The 20212-nt window shown below is 40.5% G+C and overlaps 4 protein-coding genes across 4 annotated transcripts; 3 read left to right on the plus strand and 1 right to left on the minus strand.

Moving 5' to 3' along the window:
- Window positions 1-289: 289 nt before the first annotated feature.
- Window positions 290-4345, plus strand: LOC107037405 (BTB/POZ domain-containing adapter for CUL3-mediated RhoA degradation protein 3). The gene is made up of 4 exons (XM_015255951.1): window positions 290-897; window positions 1654-1966; window positions 2162-2360; window positions 2818-4345. The coding sequence occupies exons 1-4, from the start codon at window positions 630-632 to the stop codon at window positions 3019-3021; spliced, it is 984 nt and encodes a 327-aa protein (XP_015111437.1). The 5' UTR covers window positions 290-629; the 3' UTR covers window positions 3022-4345.
- Window positions 4346-6875: 2530 nt separating this feature from the next.
- Window positions 6876-9888, plus strand: LOC107037430 (dnaJ homolog subfamily C member 28). Its single transcript, XM_015255986.1, has 6 exons — window positions 6876-7076; window positions 7147-7278; window positions 7534-7626; window positions 7856-8058; window positions 8681-8831; window positions 9254-9888. The coding sequence occupies exons 1-6, from the start codon at window positions 6948-6950 to the stop codon at window positions 9650-9652; spliced, it is 1107 nt and encodes a 368-aa protein (XP_015111472.1). The 5' UTR covers window positions 6876-6947; the 3' UTR covers window positions 9653-9888.
- Window positions 9889-10016: 128 nt separating this feature from the next.
- Window positions 10017-17301, minus strand: LOC107037429 (trifunctional purine biosynthetic protein adenosine-3). The gene is made up of 7 exons (XM_015255985.1): window positions 17092-17301; window positions 16004-16085; window positions 14800-15547; window positions 13269-13985; window positions 11259-12301; window positions 10390-10647; window positions 10017-10307 (listed from the first exon to the last, which is right to left on the minus strand). The coding sequence occupies exons 2-7, from the start codon at window positions 16082-16084 to the stop codon at window positions 10122-10124; spliced, it is 3033 nt and encodes a 1010-aa protein (XP_015111471.1). The 5' UTR covers window position 16085; window positions 17092-17301; the 3' UTR covers window positions 10017-10121.
- A 742-nt stretch (window positions 17302-18043) lies between these two features.
- Window positions 18044-19880, plus strand: LOC107037382 (succinate dehydrogenase [ubiquinone] iron-sulfur subunit). The gene is made up of 4 exons (XM_015255911.1): window positions 18044-18208; window positions 18395-18648; window positions 19075-19380; window positions 19631-19880. The coding sequence occupies exons 1-4, from the start codon at window positions 18044-18046 to the stop codon at window positions 19878-19880; spliced, it is 975 nt and encodes a 324-aa protein (XP_015111397.1).
- The last annotated feature ends 332 nt before the right edge of the window (window positions 19881-20212 follow it).

Raw genomic sequence — 20212 nt, forward strand, 5'->3', positions numbered from 1 at the left:
TTTTTGGGCTCAAATGAAAGAGCGGCTCGAGAAATGGCGTGCTAGGGCCTCTAAACATGACAAATGTCTCTAAAGATGATGTCTGACATCTCTACTACAAACTTCAACTCGGGCCTTCAATTGAACTCGGGTCTTCAACTCGGGCCTTCGATTGAACTCGGGTCTTCAACTCGGGCCTTCAATTGAAAGACCCCCCAAAACAAACGCAATCTAAACTTCCAAAACTATCCGCCACAGCGTGCCAATCGCTTCGAGTCTTCCCTCTACATCATCTCCCCGATTTCATGCCTCTCCCGTGTTATTCCCACGTTCCCCCCTGCAATTATCGCCACCCAGTGACTGTGAAAGCCCCTCGAAATCTCTAAAAATGTCAGTAAAACCCAGTAAAATAGTCTGAACGTTCGAAGAGCTTTCTAAACAATCGTCTCAACTCGTTAAAATGTCTTGTCAAATCGTAACCTAGACCCAGTGAACGTAGTTACGCCCCTCTAGCTCTCACAAAAGACAAAACTCCCCCCTCCCGAACTCGACTAATTACCCCAGGAGTCAAGGAATCCGCGGAAAAAAAAAAGTGATTAAAAATCAGGAAATATCGCAGCGTCGAGGACGTTGCTGATTTTAGTAATTAAATGTTGATCATTTCGCCCGATAAAATCGAGGAACCAACGTCACCGTCGGGTACGTCGTCGCCCACATCGACGTCGTCACCAGGATTATTAGTCAGCACACCAGGAATGTCTGGAGATCACAGACCTGTCATTCGTTATCCATCTGAATATGTTAAATTAAATATTGGGGGATCGTTGCATTACACTACTATTAGCACACTCAGGAAACATGATACCATGCTTCGTGCCATGTTCAGTGGACGAATGGATGTGCATACGGATTCTGAAGGTGATCAATCATTTTTCAGAATTTTTTAAAATGATTTTTCAATGGATTTTTGGAAGGAGGAGAAATTAATAAAAAAGGGAAAATTGAAAATTGAGGTTTTAGGGGGGATGGAGGGGGATTTGGCGGGCGAGGGGGGGTGGAGGAGATAGCTGGGGAAATTTGGGATTCAAAACACTATACATAATTTTTTTTTTCATGATTTTTTCTTGGCATAATTGATAAATTGGATTTTGAAGAATAAAAATTCTTCAAGAGGAATTTGAAGAGATGAAAGGGTTCTATTATTTTAAGGTGGAGATAGAGCTGGGTTGTGGGGTCATTTTGCACCCCCGGGGAATATTTAATAATTTTTAAGAATTTTTAAACATTTTTTTCACGAATTTTTAGTGATTTTTTTAAGAGAAATTGAAAAAATTAAAAATTGAAGTTTTGGAAGTGTACGAGGAAAATTTGGGGGGTGGGAGTGGGTCAGCCAGATAATTCAGAAAATTTCGGATCCAAAAAACTCAAAATAAATGTCTCTGCCCCAGTTCTTCCCCAAAATTAAAAAAAATCCTCACAAACTCGTCTTTTAAAATTCCCTCTATCTAAATCTGAATTTCTATTCCTCAAGACCTGTTCTCCACTCGCCTCTGAATGCCCCATTTCGTCATGGGGAAATTTTCAACCCCCCAAGCCCTAAATTCCAATTTCTACCTAAATTTCATCATTTTTATTATTATCTTATTTTCTTTGAATTCTTTTCTAACGTTTCAGGTTGGATTCTCATCGACAGATGTGGAAAACACTTCGGAACAATTCTCAATTTCCTGAGGGATGGCTCAGTGGGCCTGCCCGAGAGTACTAAAGAAATAACAGAATTACTGGCGGAGGCCAAATACTACTGCATAAGTGAACTAGCTGAATCGTGTGAACAGGCTCTACTTCGTAAAGAGAGAGAGGCCGAGCCAATTTGCAGGGTTGCACTCATAACATCACAGCGAGAGGAGCAATTGTTGATCAGTAGCACTACCAAACCGGTTGTTAAACTTCTTATCAATAGGCATAACAATAAATACTCATATACCAGGTAATAATCGATTTTCCACTGCATTAAAAAAATTTTCATTCGCTCGAAAATCGAACTTCAATCGAATTCTAGAGCTGAACGTGAAATTTCATTTCAACTATTTTTTTTTTGCTATTTTGAATGACTAAAAATGATGTTCCCGAGTGAATTGTTGAGCTCAGAGGTGGAGAATCAATGGATTTTGTTTTTTTTCAGCACGTCTGATGACAATCTATTAAAAAATATCGAATTATTCGACAAAATGTCGTTGAGATTCAACGGGAGAGTTCTATTCATCAAGGACGTGATAGGCTCAATTGAAATATGTTGCTGGACATTCTATGGTCATGGGAGAAAAGTTGGTGAGGTCTGTTGTCATTCGATTGTCTACACGACTGATAAAAAGCACACGAAGGTAATAAATCATCGAGTATAATTTTTCTACCGACTGTTTATTGAGAATATCTCGGGGACTAGAGGGTTCATCGCAAAAAATCAAAACGCTTTTTGAAGGGTTTGAAATTCTCCACAAAAAGTGTCCCGTAACTTTTTTCTGCAAACCCACTCGTTACACTGATAATCGCCCAATTACCTCTAACAATAAAAAAAATAAACTTTCACTCGAACCAAAACTGTCTCTCTATTCTCCCAATTATCTCCCCAGCCGTTGAAGCTACAAAAAAATGTTAGGGAGCAATTTTATAGCTCTCGAAATGTCCCACAAAAAATGTTCTATGAAATTTTTCCACTGAACCCTTTCCCTCCAAGATATTCACGATTTAAATCCACAGGTCCTTCAATTTCACCCCTCAACCCATTGAAAAAAAACTGTTTGACCTTCCTAATTAATTTAATGACTTCTCCTCCACCAGGTGGAGTTTCCCGAGGCTCGTATCTACGAAGAGACCCTCAATATTCTTCTGTACGAGCACAGAAACGGCCCAGACCAAGAATTAATGCAGGCAACATCATCCCGAGGTGCAGTGGGTGGTGGCCCTCCCTGCACCTCAGACGAGGAAGAGGGTGAGCGTTCTGGACTAGCTCGACTACGCACCAACAAGCAAAATACCAACTGACCCCCCCTAGCTGTCCTCACACCCCCCCACCCAGCATTACTGAGCTTAGTGAGATCATTGAAAACACGTGCCCACATTAAATAGACGAAAACCATCGGGAATACACCAAATTCCCCCCGAGTATTAAAAAAAAATAATGAACAAGACAATTAAACGATTGATTATCCAGCAAACATGTTGATCGACTCACGCTGACAATTACTGAATAATTAATTACTTCGGTTTTGTGCCAAAAATAGAAATTAAGGGAGAGGGAGGTAAAAGGGACGTTCTTAAATCATCAATATCTCGCGACTAAACGATGCAATTTGAATAAATCAAATTTCATTTTAAAGTCATAAAAAAAAACTTGAAAATGAAAAAAAAATCGACATTTTTCACTCAGCCAATCTTGATTTATTGGAGATTGAATAGTGAACGGTTCATTTTACCCCGCTCTCCCCTATCATTTTTTTCCCTCTAATTAATTGATTGATTGATTAATTTAATTGGATAATTTCCTCAATCCCTCTGTAGATTACTGTTAATTGATCAATTATCGAGTCATTATTTATTCACCCGTAATTTATGGTAAAGATAATTAATATTAATGCCAATAAAATCGTCAGGATTAAATTATCATTTTCTCTTTGTTAATTATTAATGAAAAATTAAATTAATTACATTTGCATTATGACGACGTATGGATTACCACTGCCAATAAACCATGAAAAATTTATCACTATAATCGAGATCATTGTTTTAAGTATTAAAAACTTTCTAAAGTAATTTTTCGAATTTTTTTCTTTCGTTTTTTTTCATTTTTTATTTCACGAAATTGAGAAAAATGATGCGATTATTTTTCTATCTGCATGGCGAACCTCATCCGACGCATCATTTTTTTATCAAATGGTTAATTAATTAACGAACAATACAGGGTTTTCATTGTCCCCCCCGCCCCTGTGGGCAGATGCAAATTAAATATTTCATTCGAAAATTATATAATGTCGAAAAAAAATGAAGTTTAAGTGTGTAAATTAGTACATAAAGTGTTGAATAATAACTGTTGAATAACTATAATGTTTCAAGAGAAACCCAGTGAGGAAACTGCACTGATAAACAATAATCATCATTTTTTAATCAACGACACGAGTTTTTCTTTCATTCTGGCATTTAAGGGAAGATTCTAGTTAAATTAATTAGAAAGCATTAATTCTCTCGTGACCATCAGATAGCCAGCGAATTTGTCAACAAATTTTAAAAAATACTCGTTTTACCCCCGAGATTTTGTTTTCTGAAAAAATATCTGACAAAAGAGAATTGAATACTATTCTATGAAACATGAATGAACGAGTCATAATTGTCCAAATCATGTGTGTTCTAGAAGGAATTTAATTGTAATTATGATTAAAATCTTATTCAGTGAGCGTAGGAATTAGAACATGAGCAAATTATTTATTGTAATATGAAAATTTAACAGCTGATAAATTGGGACATATGATTCTCATCGGTCGTATTGATTTTTGCAATGAGAATAATTATAAAAAATTAATTGAACAATGGAATATCGAATCTAACAGCTAGTATTGAAAAAAAAAGATTTTTCGCTGTAATTAAAAAACTAATGGGGCAAAACGGGTCGACTTTTTTTTTTTCAAATTTATGGGTAAATGTCCCTGGCTGCCTGATGGGGTCACTTACGACCCCACAATCCCAGAAGATATCAAACACAGATGAATATAAATGTGTGCCAAAATGAATTTTTCAATTGTTGAATTAAAGACCAGGATTAATTGATAAATCAATGATTGTGGATAATGTATGTTGTTCAATGATATAAAGTTTCCAGAGTTGGTCTGGGTCATGTAATCCGAGTGAAAAGTATAAGTTATTGTGATAAATGATTGAAATAAAGTTGAAAATGGAATTTTATCTGAAATATTTCTTCTCCCTTGGACTTGTCAGCGATAAAATCAATTGATTTTGGATGTAAAAAATAGATGGAATTGATTGTGATGTGTTGCTCGCCGCGTTCATGGGCCCTGAGGCCCAGAAATTGTTGTCAACGTCCCAAAACAGACGTTCAGGTCAAAATGGACGAACGAATAAAAAATGAAAACATGCAGTGAAGCAGAGCTTCTTCAATCGTCAATATCTCAGGATCTAACGATCTGATTTGGACGAGTCAGGGTTTATTTTAAAGCTAGCGAAAAAATTTAGAAAATGAAATAAAAAATGTCGGAATCGTCTCAGCCGGTCTCGAGATATTGACGATTGGAAACTGTCAATTTTCAATTGTAGATTTTAGCGACTCACCAGGAGCTGAAATTCTCTCCTGGACCTCGGGATCTCCAGTGCCTCCAGGAACTCGTCTCCACGAACATCACTTGCACTAAATTTTCGAAATTAAATACCCCACAGACAGGACTGCATCCGCCATCTCGCGTATTTATGCACTCGTCGACAAATAAATTCCCGAGAGCACTTTATCACTTGGTTAATAAGAAAAACTTCACCACAAACCACAACACTAAAATTCAAATAAAATCCCGAGTCCACTGTTCAAACTCATCAACTTGTTTTACCACTTTTTAATTGATTTTTAGAGTCACTGAGTCCATCAAAACTATTAAAACTGTCGGAACACTGGGTCATCGTCGGGAATTGCCTCTAGGTGTCATCTCGTGGCGTCACAGATACGTCGGTCACACGGAGACTAGTTTTACACTCTTCGAAGCGTTCGTATCATTTTTAAACTGGGAATTGGTCGGAATATTCAACCATTTCATCGTACTACTGTAGCTGTTCGTAATTATTAATTAATTACTGCATTGTTCCGAATTATTTTAATGATTTTACCAGCAATTTATTCGAAAATGCTGAGACCAATGCCAATAAACTCGATGGGCAACCGTTTTGGATGTGCGCGGAGATGTTGCGCAGAGGCTTTTCCCCTTTACTCGTGTGTAAATTTTGTTTTTACCTCTTAAGACTCGTAATTCAGCAGAATAATTATGAATTTCATGTTGAAATCATTGTTGTCCCTTATTATTAAGTAATTATCGCGTTTTTAATAATTATTTTGATGATTTTACCACTGATTTTGGACGAAATCCGGAGACGAACGCCAAAAACTCTAGACCAGTCAGCCATTTTGAATGTGCGCGGAGATGTTGCGCAGAGGTTTTCCCCCTTCACTGATGTTCATTTTTATTTTTAGGCTTTAAGACTCGCAATTCACCAAAATCATTGCGGATTTTATTGTAAAATCATTGCTGTCCCTCATTATTAAGTAATTATTGCGTTTTTAATAATTATTTTGATGATTTTACCACTGATTTTGGACGAAATCCAGAGACGAACGCCAAAAACTCCAGGGCAGTCAGCCATTTTGAATGTGCGCGGAGATGTTGCGCAGAGGTTTTCCTCGGTGACTCATGTGTAATTTTAGTTTTTACCTTTCAAGGCTCGTAGATCAGCAGAATGAGCGTGGATTTCATGATTAATTAATTGCTGTCCCTCATAATCAACTAATTACTGCATTTTTAACAATTATTTTCATGATTTTACCCCTGATTTTTGGATAAAATCCGGAGACAAACGCCAACAAACTGGACCACGGCGGCCATTGTGATGTGCGCAGTGACATTGCGCAGAGGTTTTTCCGCTCCCCCAAAGAAATTTTAAAAAATCCTCAATTTTCATCGAAAACCCCACTACAAAAACAAGAAATTCTCCATTGTTAATAAAAATAAAAATTTCAAAAATGAATAAAAAATCGAATAAATCGTTTTTGACTTTTTTAAACGTCTCCAGTCGATAAAAATGGTCTCTACACACTAAAAAAAAAATCAGAAGACAGAATAAATGATGAAGTTACATCATTACAGCGCAATAACAAAACAAGAGGAATTCCTCGAGAATAGTCGATCAATTGTTGTTGAAAAATGTTGAGTGTCGTGAGCTCTTGCCCCCCAGGGGCCCACCTGAGGTGTTTGGCGTGTCCTGGGGCACTCAGGAGCAGCCGAGGAGTCCTGGAGAAGCTGGGGGTGCGGTACAAACACCGGACATTGAAAGTGAGTTGAAGAGACTTTGGCAACGATTTTCGTGAGTTTTTTGAGGATTTGGGATTTTCCCCGGAGGTAGAAGTCCTACCAGGCCCTCGGGCTGACTGAGGACTGCGAGGATGAGGAGTTGCGGCTGGCCTTCGTGCACCTGGCCAAGCAGTACCATCCGGACAGCGGGTGCTCCGGCGCTGACGCTCATAAATTCTCAGAAGTGAGTGCCATTCAGTAGCCAAGTTGGGTTTTTTATGAATATCTCCGAATCTAAGGGAGATAGCGGAATTTTCGTAATTACATTTATTGTAGCACTTGATCGGCTCTACAAAAAAGGTCATAACAAACATTTTGCTATCTCCCTTGGATTTCGAGATATTCGTTGAAAACTGGTCATAGTCAAATAGTCCAAATTGACTTGCGCCGTTTTTCCCCTTCGCTACTTAATTGCTGTTTAATTGTGGGGGCTGGGGAGGTTGAGGGTGCCTACAGGATGATCCAGCGTCAGAGGAACCTGGAGAAGGACAGGGGTGAGCAGCTGCCGGACGTCGAACACTTTGATATCCAGGTGACGACGTCAATTCATTTGCAAGTCGGGTTTTTTGGAAATATCTTCGGATCTATGCGAGCTATCGAAATTTTCGTAAGGACCTTTTTTCTAGATCTCTTTGCGCTCTGCAAAAAAGGTCCTCATGACAATGTCGCTATCTCCCTCGGATTCCGAGTTATTCATCGAAAACCCATCCCCTGAAATAAACCAAAAAGGTATTTCTCGCCTGAGGATAATTCTCTCTCAGCACACAGCCCCCCAGCACCGTCATTTCCTCAGCTACGACACAGGCAGGGGCACCCTGAGCCAACGACAACGGAGGTTCACTGTGGAAAGGGCTCAGAAGGCAGTGGAGAACGTCATGGAGCACAGACTCAAGAAAATCCAGGCGGCGGAGAGGAACACTCTAGTTGGAAAAGACAAGACCAGAGCCAAGGACATCAAAACTAGGTATCAGGGATGGCCGATAATATTAGATTTTGATAGTATTAAGAAGGATTATCTCCTGATATTGTTCAAAGTTTAACTATATTTAAGAAATTTAAAATATTACAAAATTTAATAACTAAATTTTCCGATTAATGGTGAATAAAATATTTGATAATAATGAAATGTAATTTTTCGTTAACTAAAACTAGACAAGTTTAACTATATTTAAGAAATTGAGAGTATTACAAAATTTAATAACTAAATTTTCCGATTAATGGTGAATAAAATATTTGATAATATTGAAATGTAATTTTTCGTTAACAAACTAAAACTAGACAAGTTTAACTATATTTAAGAAATTGAGAGTATTACAAAATTTAATAACTAAATTTTCCGATTAATGGTGAATAAAATATTTGATAATATTGAAATGTAATTTTTCGTTAACAAACTAAGACTTAATTTTCGATTAGCCAAATAATTGTCATCTTCCTACCTAAATTATTGGTTAATAGAATATTTCAAAATTTGAATGCACAAATTGATGGTTAATTTAATATTAAAAATTTTAAGATTTATGTTAAAAATTGACAACTTCACAATTTAACGGTAATTATAATTGATGAATACGTATTCTTGCTAGGTATGGCATTGATCGACTAGTCGAGGATTACATCCAGGAGGCGATGAATAAAGGAGAGTTCAGCCAACTCTCGGGTATGGGGAAGCCCTTAAAGGACAGATCGAGCTCTCAAAACCCTCATGTCGACTTTGTCACTCATAAATTGAACGAAGTGAGTGATAATTGTCTTATCAACACCCTCAAATAGTCTTTAATCTAAAGAAATGATAATTTAGTCCACCATCTTAAATTAAGAAGTCAAAAGAAAAATTAAAAAATGAAAAAGAAAATGAAAAATCATTTAAAAATTTTTTTTCAATACTTTAATTCCATTTTTTCATGTATTAATTATTGTCTTAATTTGGGGAAATTATCCTGAATATCTGATGCCCCGAGACACTTATTTTTTAAATTCATTTAACAAATTAAATGAATTAATTAATTTAATTTATTTAGTGTCTTCTCTAAAATGCAAGAATAATGAAAAAAACTCTTATAATTAATTAAAAAATGATGATTATTGTTTAATAGTGCATCTCCTGAAAAATTCTAGAATTATTGAATGTTTTTTATTGATGAAATTGTCTCTACCAGATTCTGATTGACAATGGCTTCACCCCGGAGTGGATCCAGCTCTCCAAGGAGATCAGGGAAGAGTCCAAAGACCTCCAAGACTACCTGAATAACACCAGAGAGACCCTAGGAGCGGTTCCGTTCACCCCGGAGGATCTGAAAATCTGGGGAGAAGCCCTGAACTCAGCAGAAGTCACTGTGAAACGAATAAACGACAAAATTAACAAGTACAATCTTCTGGTTCCCATTCTTCAGAAGCAAATGGTCCAGATTAATTTGAAAAATCTTGAGAAAAAGGCACTCGAGAGACCTCCAAACTCCAGGGTTAGGGAGGCTCCACTAATCAAGAGTCAAAGACAGGAAGAAACTTCTTCGATATTCGATTTTTTTATGTCGAATTTCGAAAGTAAGAAAAATTGATGGAAAAACGGCAGAAGAAATAATTTTTATTTTGAAAATTGTTAGAGGACGAGGTTAATCAAGCAAATTGTCGAAATAATATTAATAATATTAATTATAATAATATTTTCACCTCGAAAATTTGTAAATAAAGAAGTTAATTTATGGAATCTTTGAAGAATGATCAAGTGATGATTAATTTGTTAAAAAATTTGTAAATAGATAAATATTAATTAAAATTGAACTTCCATTCGAAATATTCATTGTAAGAACCCTCAGAATATAAAATAGTCTGAATGTCATTAAAAAAAATTGATAGAATTCCAGTGAAAAAAATTATAAAAAAAGGATTCGAAGAAATCCATGAAAAGTGATCAAATAGTGATTCTCATTGGCAATAAACCTGAAAATATTTATTCTAAGGACCATTAGAATACAAAAAAGTCTTAATATCGTAAAAAAAATTGAATAGAATTAGAAATAGAATTTTTCAGTAGTTCCAGTGTAGAGTTCCATCATCTTTGAGATGGATTCTCCCAGTGGCAAGGTATTTGAGAGCCCTGGGGAAGCATTTGTGTTCAGCGACCTTGACCCTCTCTTGGAGGGTCTCCACAGTGTCCCCTGGGAGTACTGGAACAGCTTCCTGCTCGATGATAGCCCCAGAATCGATCTCCACCTGTGGAAAACCCAAATTTGAAGATTAAAAAATCTAGAATTTTCTTTTTATTTTGGGAATTGTCTTCAGGGGATGCATTCACCTCGACGAAGTGGACTGTGCACCCGGAGACCCTCACTCCCATCGCGAGGGCATCCTTGTGGGCATGGGCACCCTTGAAAGAGGGGAGAAGTGCTGGGTGAACGTTGAGGAGAGCTCCCTTCCAACTCTTAACGAATTTCTCTGACAATATCCTCATGAATCCGGCGAGACAGACTATCTCCACGCCGTACCCTCGAAGGACTGAGTCCATTTCGGTGTCGAAGGCCTCTCTGCTGGGATATTCCGTGTGTTTGATCACCTGAAAATGTGGTGAACCCCAAAACTCGAGAGAATTGCAGAAAAATAATTTTTTAGTTTTTGATGAATATCTCTGCATCTGAGGGAGATGGCGACATTTTCTCTTTTTAAACTACTCAAGGATAACTTTTTCGTCAGGGATTTTTAATTTTTAATTTTTCAGTTTTTAAATAAGTCGTTTTGAATCATTTTGCCTGCAGTTTCGTGTGGACAACGACGTTGCATAGTTATATTGCCGAGTGTCAAAAGCATATACTCCCTTTGGTTTGACGTCGGGGGTAAAAAAGTCTACGAAAATTTCGTCAGCTCCCATAGATCCAAAGACATTTCCAAAAAAATTGCAAGCGGCTGTATCTTCGATACAGCTGTAATTGTCCGTGGATACGTCCATGGTCTTTCCTTCTTTTTCGAATTTCCTAGAAACTCCTTGAATTCTCTCAAATTTTCTAGAAACTCCCTGAATTACCTCGAAATGTCTAGAATTTTCTAAAATCCCGATAGATGGCGCTGCCCATAAGAGCCGCTTCCCAAAATACCCCATATTGAAACCACAGACGTATCCACGTCAAAAAACTCGCCCTGGAGATGAATCACGAAATACCAAAGTCCCACCTTGGTAGGGATCCCAGCGCGTTCAGCCCTCCTCAGTCCCTCCACGCCCCCCTTATTCGCTACAACCACCACGATCTTGGCCCCGACCTGCTGCAGCGGATCCTCCGTGGCGTCGATAAGGGCCTGGAGATTGGTCCCGCTCCCAGATATCAGGACCCCCACCCTCTTCCCGCGCTCCTCGAGCCGCCTCACCACCGCGGGCACATGTCCCCTCATCTCCCTCGCCAAACTCCTCCCAAAATTCTCCACAACGACCCTCTCCCCCCCCTCCGCCCCAAGCCCCCTGACCGCCCCAATCACCGCCGCCCCCTGCCCCTGGAGCACCTCCAGGACCCTCTCCTGGTCCTCCGCACCGCAAACAATGACCCCTCCCACTCCGCAATTAAAAGTCCTCAGCATCTCCCCCTCCGAGATGCCCCCGGTGGCCGCCAGCCACCCAAAAACCGGGAGAATCCTCCACTTGTCGGCATCAATCACCACCCCCACCCCCTCGGGAAGGATCCTGGGGATGTTCTCCGTGAGTCCACCCCCAGTGATGTGAGCAAACGCCTTGACAGCTCCCATTTTGAGCGCTGGGACGATGGATCTGGCATAAATCCTCGTCGGCACCAGGAGTTCCTCCCCAATTGTCCTTCCAGAGGGGCCGAAGGGCGCCGGATCCTCAAAGCCCTTCCCCGCGAGCCTCAGGATTTTTCTCACCAGAGAGAATCCGTTGGAGTGGACCCCGGAAGACGGCAGACCGATGACCACATCCCCCGGGAGGATCTCGGAGGTCCTCGGGAGGAGTTGAGAGCGCTCCACTGCCCCCACTGCGAACCCCGCGAGGTCGTACTCCCCTGGGGGGTAGAAGTCCGGCATCTCCGCGGTCTCCCCACCCACGAGGGCACAGCCCGCTTGCCGGCAGCCCTCCACTATTCCGGTGATTACGCTCGTGGCCTGGGAGACGTCGAGGTGCCCGCAGGCGAAGTAGTCGAGGAAGAAGAGGGGCTCGGCCCCGTGGGCCAGGACGTCGTTGACACACATCGCCACCAGGTCGATTCCCACTGGGTGTTGATAGTGATATTGAAGGGTTTTATTAACTGCACATTTTGGTGCACGGAAGATCGTGAGGAGCATTAAGTGGTCGAGCGACAATTATATGTGAAGAGGGAAAGAAAGGTACTAGTGGACGGGCTCTCAATAACGAAAAAAAAAGAATAATGTAATGTGATAAAATTTTATAAATCACTGGCTCTTGGGTGCACGACACATTTGGAGGCATCAGAGAAGAACGAGAACTCACTCGAATACTGGGGGCAATTGACGTGGAGGGAGTTGATGTGCGAACATATCAATTAATTCACACTTTTAACTGGTGTTGAGTGAATTTATGCGTTCATACTCGGACCTAATGCCGTCGCTATAATTGATCAGCTGTTGGTTGTACGATATTCTAGAACTGGCTTAACATATACCGATTTGCGATGCTACTGCTTTGGGTACTTTAAAAATATTCGGCACTGCGTGAATTTCCTGAGAATCGTAGGATTTAAGAGCCCTCGGGAGTAAAGAAAAACTACTGAAATGCGGGGAAAACTTTGTGCCATGAATTCACAGTCAAAAGGCGGTGGAGAAGCCTGAAAGATGGCTTAAAAAATTTGTTCATTTTATAGAAACCGGATTGAACGAGTTGAGGGTGATCTGGAGAGGATAAATAATTTAAAGAAATGTTTAAAAATACGAGGTGAGGGGCCGCCATCTTTAAAACCCTTTGCGGCAGAGGGAGGGGGTATTCAAGCAAGATGGCGGGGCCGACAGCAGTACCACCTCGCATTTTCGAGCACTTCTTAAAATTATTTATCCTCATCGGATCACCTCCAACTCGTTCCACGCTGTTCCTGGAAACTGAACAAATTTCTCAAGCTATCCTTCAGATTTTTCCATCCCCTTTTGGATGAGAATTCCCTCATTTACCCACCAGTCGATTTGTGTTACCCAGACTCTGGACCCAAAACCCATAAAAAAAATTACCTGTGTCATGCTTGTTGATCTCCATAGCAATCTTCAGTTTCGTCCCAACCCCATCAGTCCCAGAAACAAGGATCGGATCCTGAAACCCAGCGGCTTTAGTATCAAAAAGTCCCCCAAACCCTCCAATTGCGCCCAGAACCCCCGAGCGATTGGTGGAGGCCACTAACGGCTTGATCCTGGACACCAGATCATCTCCAGCCTGAATGTCAACCCCAGAAGCCTTATACGACATCTTCCCGACCTTGAGGATGGTCCTGGCGATGCCCTTGTGGGCGATGTCAGTTCTGAACTGCTTTCCCTCGAAGGATATCGTCCTCGCAGCCACAGTTGCCTTGGCAGCTGCAAGCTCCAACGTCGGAGCCAGTGCCACTGTCATCAGGACTCTCCCCCCATTCGTCAGAAGCTCGCCAGTCGATGACTCCGAGGTTCCCGAGTGGAAGATGTGGGTCGCAGGCTCACGCAGGACCTCCTCGACGTGAGAAATTACTTGACCCTTGGAGGATGATGCTGGGTACCCCCTGGACGCCAGGATGACGCCTGCTGAGAACCTCCCCTTGTGCCAATCAATGTCCAAGGATGAGAGTCTGCCCTCGCAGCAGGACTTCATGATCTCGAAGAGGTCGGTGTTCAAGAGGGTCATGAGGATTTGGGTCTCTGGGTCTCCAAATCGACAGTTGAACTCCAGGACTTTGGGACCTTGACGTGTGAGCATCAATCCTGGGAGGCGATGGTGTTTGAGAATGGGGTAAAATTAAATATTTGGAGCAATGAGTCTGGGGTAATTCAGAAAAATTTTTACTTTGTATTTAGTTGAGGATCGGCCCTCTTTGGATACCATTTGACCCTTGTGAGGGTCAATTTATTTCCAAAATGGGTCATTTGACCCTCACAAGAGTCAAATGACCCATTTTGGAAATAAATTGACCCTCACAAGGGTCAAATGGTTTCCAAAAAGGGCCGAATAAAAGGGGATTTATGCATATATAATTTATGCATAAATTATATATGCATAAAGGGGTTAAGGGTCAAATGAGCTCCTTTGAGCACCATTTGACCCTTAACCCCTCATGTCTTCAAGGGTCCTTTGACCCTCAAAACCATTTGACCCTAATCTAGAAATGAAAAATATTTCATGAAACTTTTTTTNCCTCACAAGAGTCAAATGACCCATTTTGGAAATAAATTGACCCTCACAAGGGTCAAATGGTTTCCAAAAAGGGCCGAATAAAAGGGGATTTATGCATATATAATTTATGCATAAATTATATATGCATAAAGGGGTTAAGGGTCAAATGAGCTCCTTTGAGCACCATTTGACCCTTAACCCCTCATGTCTTCAAGGGTCCTTTGACCCTCAAAACCATTTGACCCTAATCTAGAAATGAAAAATATTTCATGAAACTTTTTTTGTTTTTACTTAAGGGTCAAGTAACCCGAACCCATTAAGGGTCATTTGACCCTCAACCCATTACCCCCCCCTCCCCCCCAAATCTAAAAAAACAAAACCCACAATTCCCTGAAAACCACAAACCTGCATACAGCACCCCGACGTAGTCAATCCCATCGCTCCTGAGCCCCTCGACAGTCCTCTTCACCACCCTCTCCTCCACCTCCTTCATCTCCTCCTCCCCAATCAGCAAGCAGGGCCCATAGGCCCCCATTCCCCCCGTGTTGGGCCCCTCGTCATTATCGAAGATCCTCTTGTGGTCCTGCGTCGCTGGCATAATTCTGAAGCTCTTGCCGTCCGTGAACACGAGGACTGACACCTCCTCCCCCTCGAGGAGCTCCTCCACGACGACAGTCTCCCCAGCTGCGCCGAACCTCTTGTCCTCGAGGATGTCCTCGACCGCCTCGCAAGCTTCCTTCCTGTCCTTGGCGACGACAACTCCCTTTCCAGCGGCCAATCCACTGGCCTTGACGACCAGAGCGGGGAAATCCGAGTCCCGGATGAACCTCTTGGCGTCCGGGGGGGACTGGAAGGACCTCCACCTGGCGGTGGGGATGCCGTGGCGATCCATGAAGACCTTGGACCAGTCCTTGTCGGATTCGAGTCTCGCTCCTGACTTCTGGGGCCCGAAGCAGGGGATCTTCTGGCTTTTGAGCTCGTCGGCTAGACCGTTCGCCAGGTGGTCCTCGGGCCCCACCACCACCAGGTCGATGGCGTTCGCCACGCACCAGGTGGCGACCTCTTTATTGTCTTTTATGGACAGGGGGACCAGGGAGACTTTTGGGACTGATGCGATACCGCAGTTCCCGGGGGAGACGAAGATCTTGGAGACCTGGGGGGGGGGCATTGGTCTGGGTTAGTCGGGGTCGCGCCGCGGGCTTTATATTTAGCGGGAAAAACTCCAGGGTAAAATCCATTCGGAGCCGCAAGGAAATGCATTAGAATGGAAAAAAAATTGCAAACGCCAGAGTGGACATATTATCAAGATTTATCTTTATCTTGATATTTATTGGAGAAAGACTTTAGGGCAAAATTCTTCGGGGCCATAAGACAATAGATTAGAATGGAAAAAAATTTGCAACAGCCAGAGTGGACATATTATAAACATTTATTGTAAACATTTATCTTAATGTTTATGGGAGAAAGACTTCAGGAGAGAATTCCTTCGGAGCCATAAGAAAATACATTAGAATGGAATAAAAATTTTGCAAATGCTAGACTGGAGTGTAAAAATCATCAAAAACAGAGTAAAATAAAATGATGAAAGTAAAACGTGAACGTGACGTACCTTCGGGGATTCAGATAACTTCCAGGTGATGGCGTGCTCACGACCACCACCTCCAATCACGAGGACCTTTTGGTCAGACATTCTGAGGAAAATAATTTATTCAGTTTTGATTTAATTATGTTAATTAAAGTTTTTATTCGTTTTCTTTATTTATTTTTGGATATTTATGACGCACGTTTTGGGATTGTGATAAAAAATGTTGACAAGGCCTTTTTATATTTTGTGTCGATGGTTTTGTAGGTTCAGAACATAAAAAAAATTTAATTATCGACTTTTATGAATTTTTGAGGACGAAAAGCACACGAAAGGGAATTGAAATTTTTTTCACGTTTAGTAGTGAATTTAATGAATAATGTGGGTATTACGAATCATTTAGAATTAATTTTTTTGGACTTTTGGAGGAGTTACGACACCAGAAATCATCTAAATACTGTTCTGATGCTTTTTAGCTTTCCAAAAAATAGAGAAATAATTAGAAATGATGGGTTTTTAATTTAATTTGCAGCATAAAAACCATTCAAGATACTATGATTCATATTTTGTTAATATCCAGAGAGTTGATTAGTGAATTATTAATGAATCTTTATGCATAACAAAATCCAAGACACTAAAAAAGCTTCACTCGTATTTACTAACGATTTGAGAAGATAATTTCAAAGTTTTTTGAGTACATTAAAAAAAATTCAAAATCACTTTTACTCTTTTTTTTTAAATCGTTCGAATTTCAGGATTTTTTGAATTTCTCAGTCATCACATGCGTTTTAAATCCATTTTCCAACCCTTTTTAAACAGTTATCCTTAAAAAAAACATTTTAAAATAATATTTTAAACCACAAAAGCTCAAGAAAAAAATCAAAACATTTGCTCGCATTTAAAATCAAACAAAGTGAATAATTACTCAATTATATATGCATAAATTAGTTCAAATTTCAACAACTTTAGGGGTCCTATCTAACCTCCAAGTCACAAAACTCTCTCGAAACTCCAAAAATCCGCTCTAAACCAATTTTTTCACTCAACACTTTTTCCTAAATTAAAATTTCCAATACATTTTTCAGTATAACAAAAACAAAAAATATGAGACTCACTCAATTCCGCAGTTTTAACTTCAACTCCACGTGGTTATTGACCTTGAATTCCCTCTCGCGTCAGCGAGATTCAAAACTGACCCCCGAAACACGTTTTCAATCAACAGGTTGTCAACTCCTCTCACCGCTCACTCCCAGTGGCAATTGATCTTCACTTCCATTTTCGCATCACTCCGTGGGGGATAATCCTCCCATTTATCATCATCTTTATCTGACCCCTCAGCGCAAACACGAAAATAATTCCGAATGATAGTGACGGGAGAATGAAACAAGGGGTCATCAGCGTCAGAACTTATCTATCTGTTGAAATTCTCGACTCCGCATTGAGAAACAAATATTTTTCCCTTTAAAAATAAAAAAAATGGCGCAAAAGTAATGAACATTCTTCATTGCCCGATGATTTCAGCATCTAAATAACAATTATTTTTGCCCAAGTTGAACAATTGGCTAAAACCAATTTTTTTAGAGCCACTTAAACAATTGGCTGAAACCTGTTTTTTAGTGCAATTGAACAATTGGCTAAAACCAATTTTTTTTCTCAGCGCCAGTTGACAAATCTGGATTAATCCAATTTTTTCAACTAGGGCTAAACCAATTATTTTAGCTCAAGTTGAAAAATTGGCTAAAACCAATTATTTTAGCTCAAGTTGAAAAATTGGCTAAAACCAATTTTTTCAGCACCAGTTGACAAATCTGGATCAATCAATTTTTTTAGCCCAAGTTGAAAAAAATGGATCAAACCAATTTTTTTAGCATCAGTTGAACAATTGGTTGAAACCAATTTTTTTAGCTCAAGTTGAAACTGTCAACTCGATTGGAAAACAGATATTTTCAATTGCCCGATGATTTCAGCACCTGAATAATATTTTAGCAGCAAAAAAAATGAATTTTCAATGCTCTGAAGTGAGGGGACGACTTTTCAGAGTGAAAAACAAATTTCATGACATGGAAAATGTTTTTGAATTCTCTGAAAATTGCCATCACACGCAGGATCAATTTTCCGCGATTTTTATCATCCAAGGGGGCGAAACGGGTCGCAAAGGATGACGAGTGGGAGGCGGAGGTGACGAGGGATCGAGAGGAGCTGGAGGATTGTTTGGATAGTGAAGCCTCGAAGGTTTATTTTTCATTGACTTTCAAAATTCAGTAAAAATTCAGATCGAGCCGATTTTGAAATCTCTCGAATATCTTGAGATTGTGAATTTGTTGTTTCATTAATTGATTTCGATTTTATCGTCGGGTAACCGTTGGTTAATTATCATCATCATCATCTTCATATCGTTATAATTATTTAACCATTCAGAAATGTGAAGAAATCCCCCCAAAACTGAAAACAGTAAGAGTGTACCGATGGAATCCGGAGATACCCTCGCAGAAGGCGAGAATGCAGACGTTCACGGTGGATCTGAACAGATGTGGATCAATGGTGCTGGACCTTCTGATAAATATCAAAGCCTATCAGGACCCGACCTTGGCATTCAGGAGGTCCTGCAGGGAGGGCATCTGCGGGAGTTGCGCTATGAACATCAACGGGACAAACACTCTCGCCTGCATCACGTAATGAGAATTGTTTCATTACAAATTCATGAATATCTTGGAAACGCGTGGGTCAAGTGGGAAATGTGATATAAGCTTATTGCTGGAGGATTTTGAGAGCTATAAAAAATATTTTGTGACATTTTTCGCTGAATCCATTATTTCCGAAGATAATTGCAGTTCAATGCACAACCCCATCTTGATCCAACAGCTGTCCACGAATTTGGGATTTTTTGTTTTGGAAATATCTTGGAAACTTGTGGATTTCATGAAAAATATCAAAAGAACTTTTTGATAAAGAATTTCAAGAGCTGTAGAAAAGATTGAGTAATTTTTTTTGCTAACGCAATAATTTACTGAGATTTTCCCAATCTAATTAACGACTGTCTTCACATTCATCTTTTACCCTTCATTCTCATTCCTAAAAATCCCTCGTGATCATTTTAGAAAAATTTCTCCCGATGATAAACCCCTGATCATCTACCCCCTGCCCCACACCTACGTGATCCGCGACCTGATCCCCGACATGGGGCATTTTCTCGAGCAGTACACGATGATCGATCCGTTCCTGAAGCGAGAAGACAAGGCATATCCTCCAGGAACGAGGCAAACCCTCCAGAGCCCAAGGGACAGAAAAAAATTGGATGGATTGTATGAGTGCATCCTCTGCGGATGCTGCACCTTCTCCTGTCCGCCGTACTGGTGGCTGGGGGAGAAGTACCTGGGCCCTGCGGTCCTCCTGCAAGCGTACAGGTGAAAATTCCCCAGATTTTTCGTCTCTCGAGTCATAAAACCCGAAAAATCTCCCAAACTCCTGGATTTATCGAAAAATATGATAAGACATTCTTCGTAGCCCTTGAAATTCCCCATAAAAAATATCTTATGGCATTTTTTGATAGACCCATTAGTTCCAGAGATATCACGAGTTTTATGCACAATGAATTTTCCCTGGTCGGAAAATTTTCAATGCGACGATTACCATCGATTTTATTGAACGGGACAGATGGATCATCGACTCCAGAGACACTGGCCACAAGGAGAGACTCGCTGAAATGCGGGACTACTACTCGGTCTTCCGTTGCCACACCATCTTCAACTGCACGAAGACCTGCCCCAAGGGATTGAACCCAGGGCGAGCGGTGGCGCAAGTGAAGAGACTCATTGCGGGCTACGCAAAGAAGGAGGAGCCAGATTTTCCGGCTGAGGAGACGTACATCGATCCTTGCACTGGAGAGCCGCAAATCAAATGTTGAGAAATAACCGGTGTATTCTCAATTAAACGGGAAATAAATCCATTAATTCTCGAGGAGATTTTATTCATCTTTCTTTTCCAAGTAAAATTCTCAATCAAAAGGGGATGAAAAAATCTGAAGGATAGCTTGAGAAATTTGTTCATTTTCTAGGAACAGCGTGGAGCGAGTTGGAGGTGATCCGATGAGGATAAATAATTTTAAGAAGTGCTCGAAAATACGAGGTGGTTGACTGATGTCGGCCCCGCCATCTTGCTTGAATACCCCCTCCCTCTGCCGCAAAGGGTTTTAAAGATGGCGGCGCCTCCACCTCGTACTTTTAAACATTTCTTTAA

The sequence above is a fragment of the Diachasma alloeum genome, unplaced genomic scaffold (assembly GCF_001412515.2).
Source record: "Diachasma alloeum isolate Michigan unplaced genomic scaffold, Dall2.0 Dall_scaffold_00219, whole genome shotgun sequence".
In the NCBI taxonomy this organism is placed as follows: domain Eukaryota; kingdom Metazoa; phylum Arthropoda; class Insecta; order Hymenoptera; family Braconidae; genus Diachasma; species Diachasma alloeum.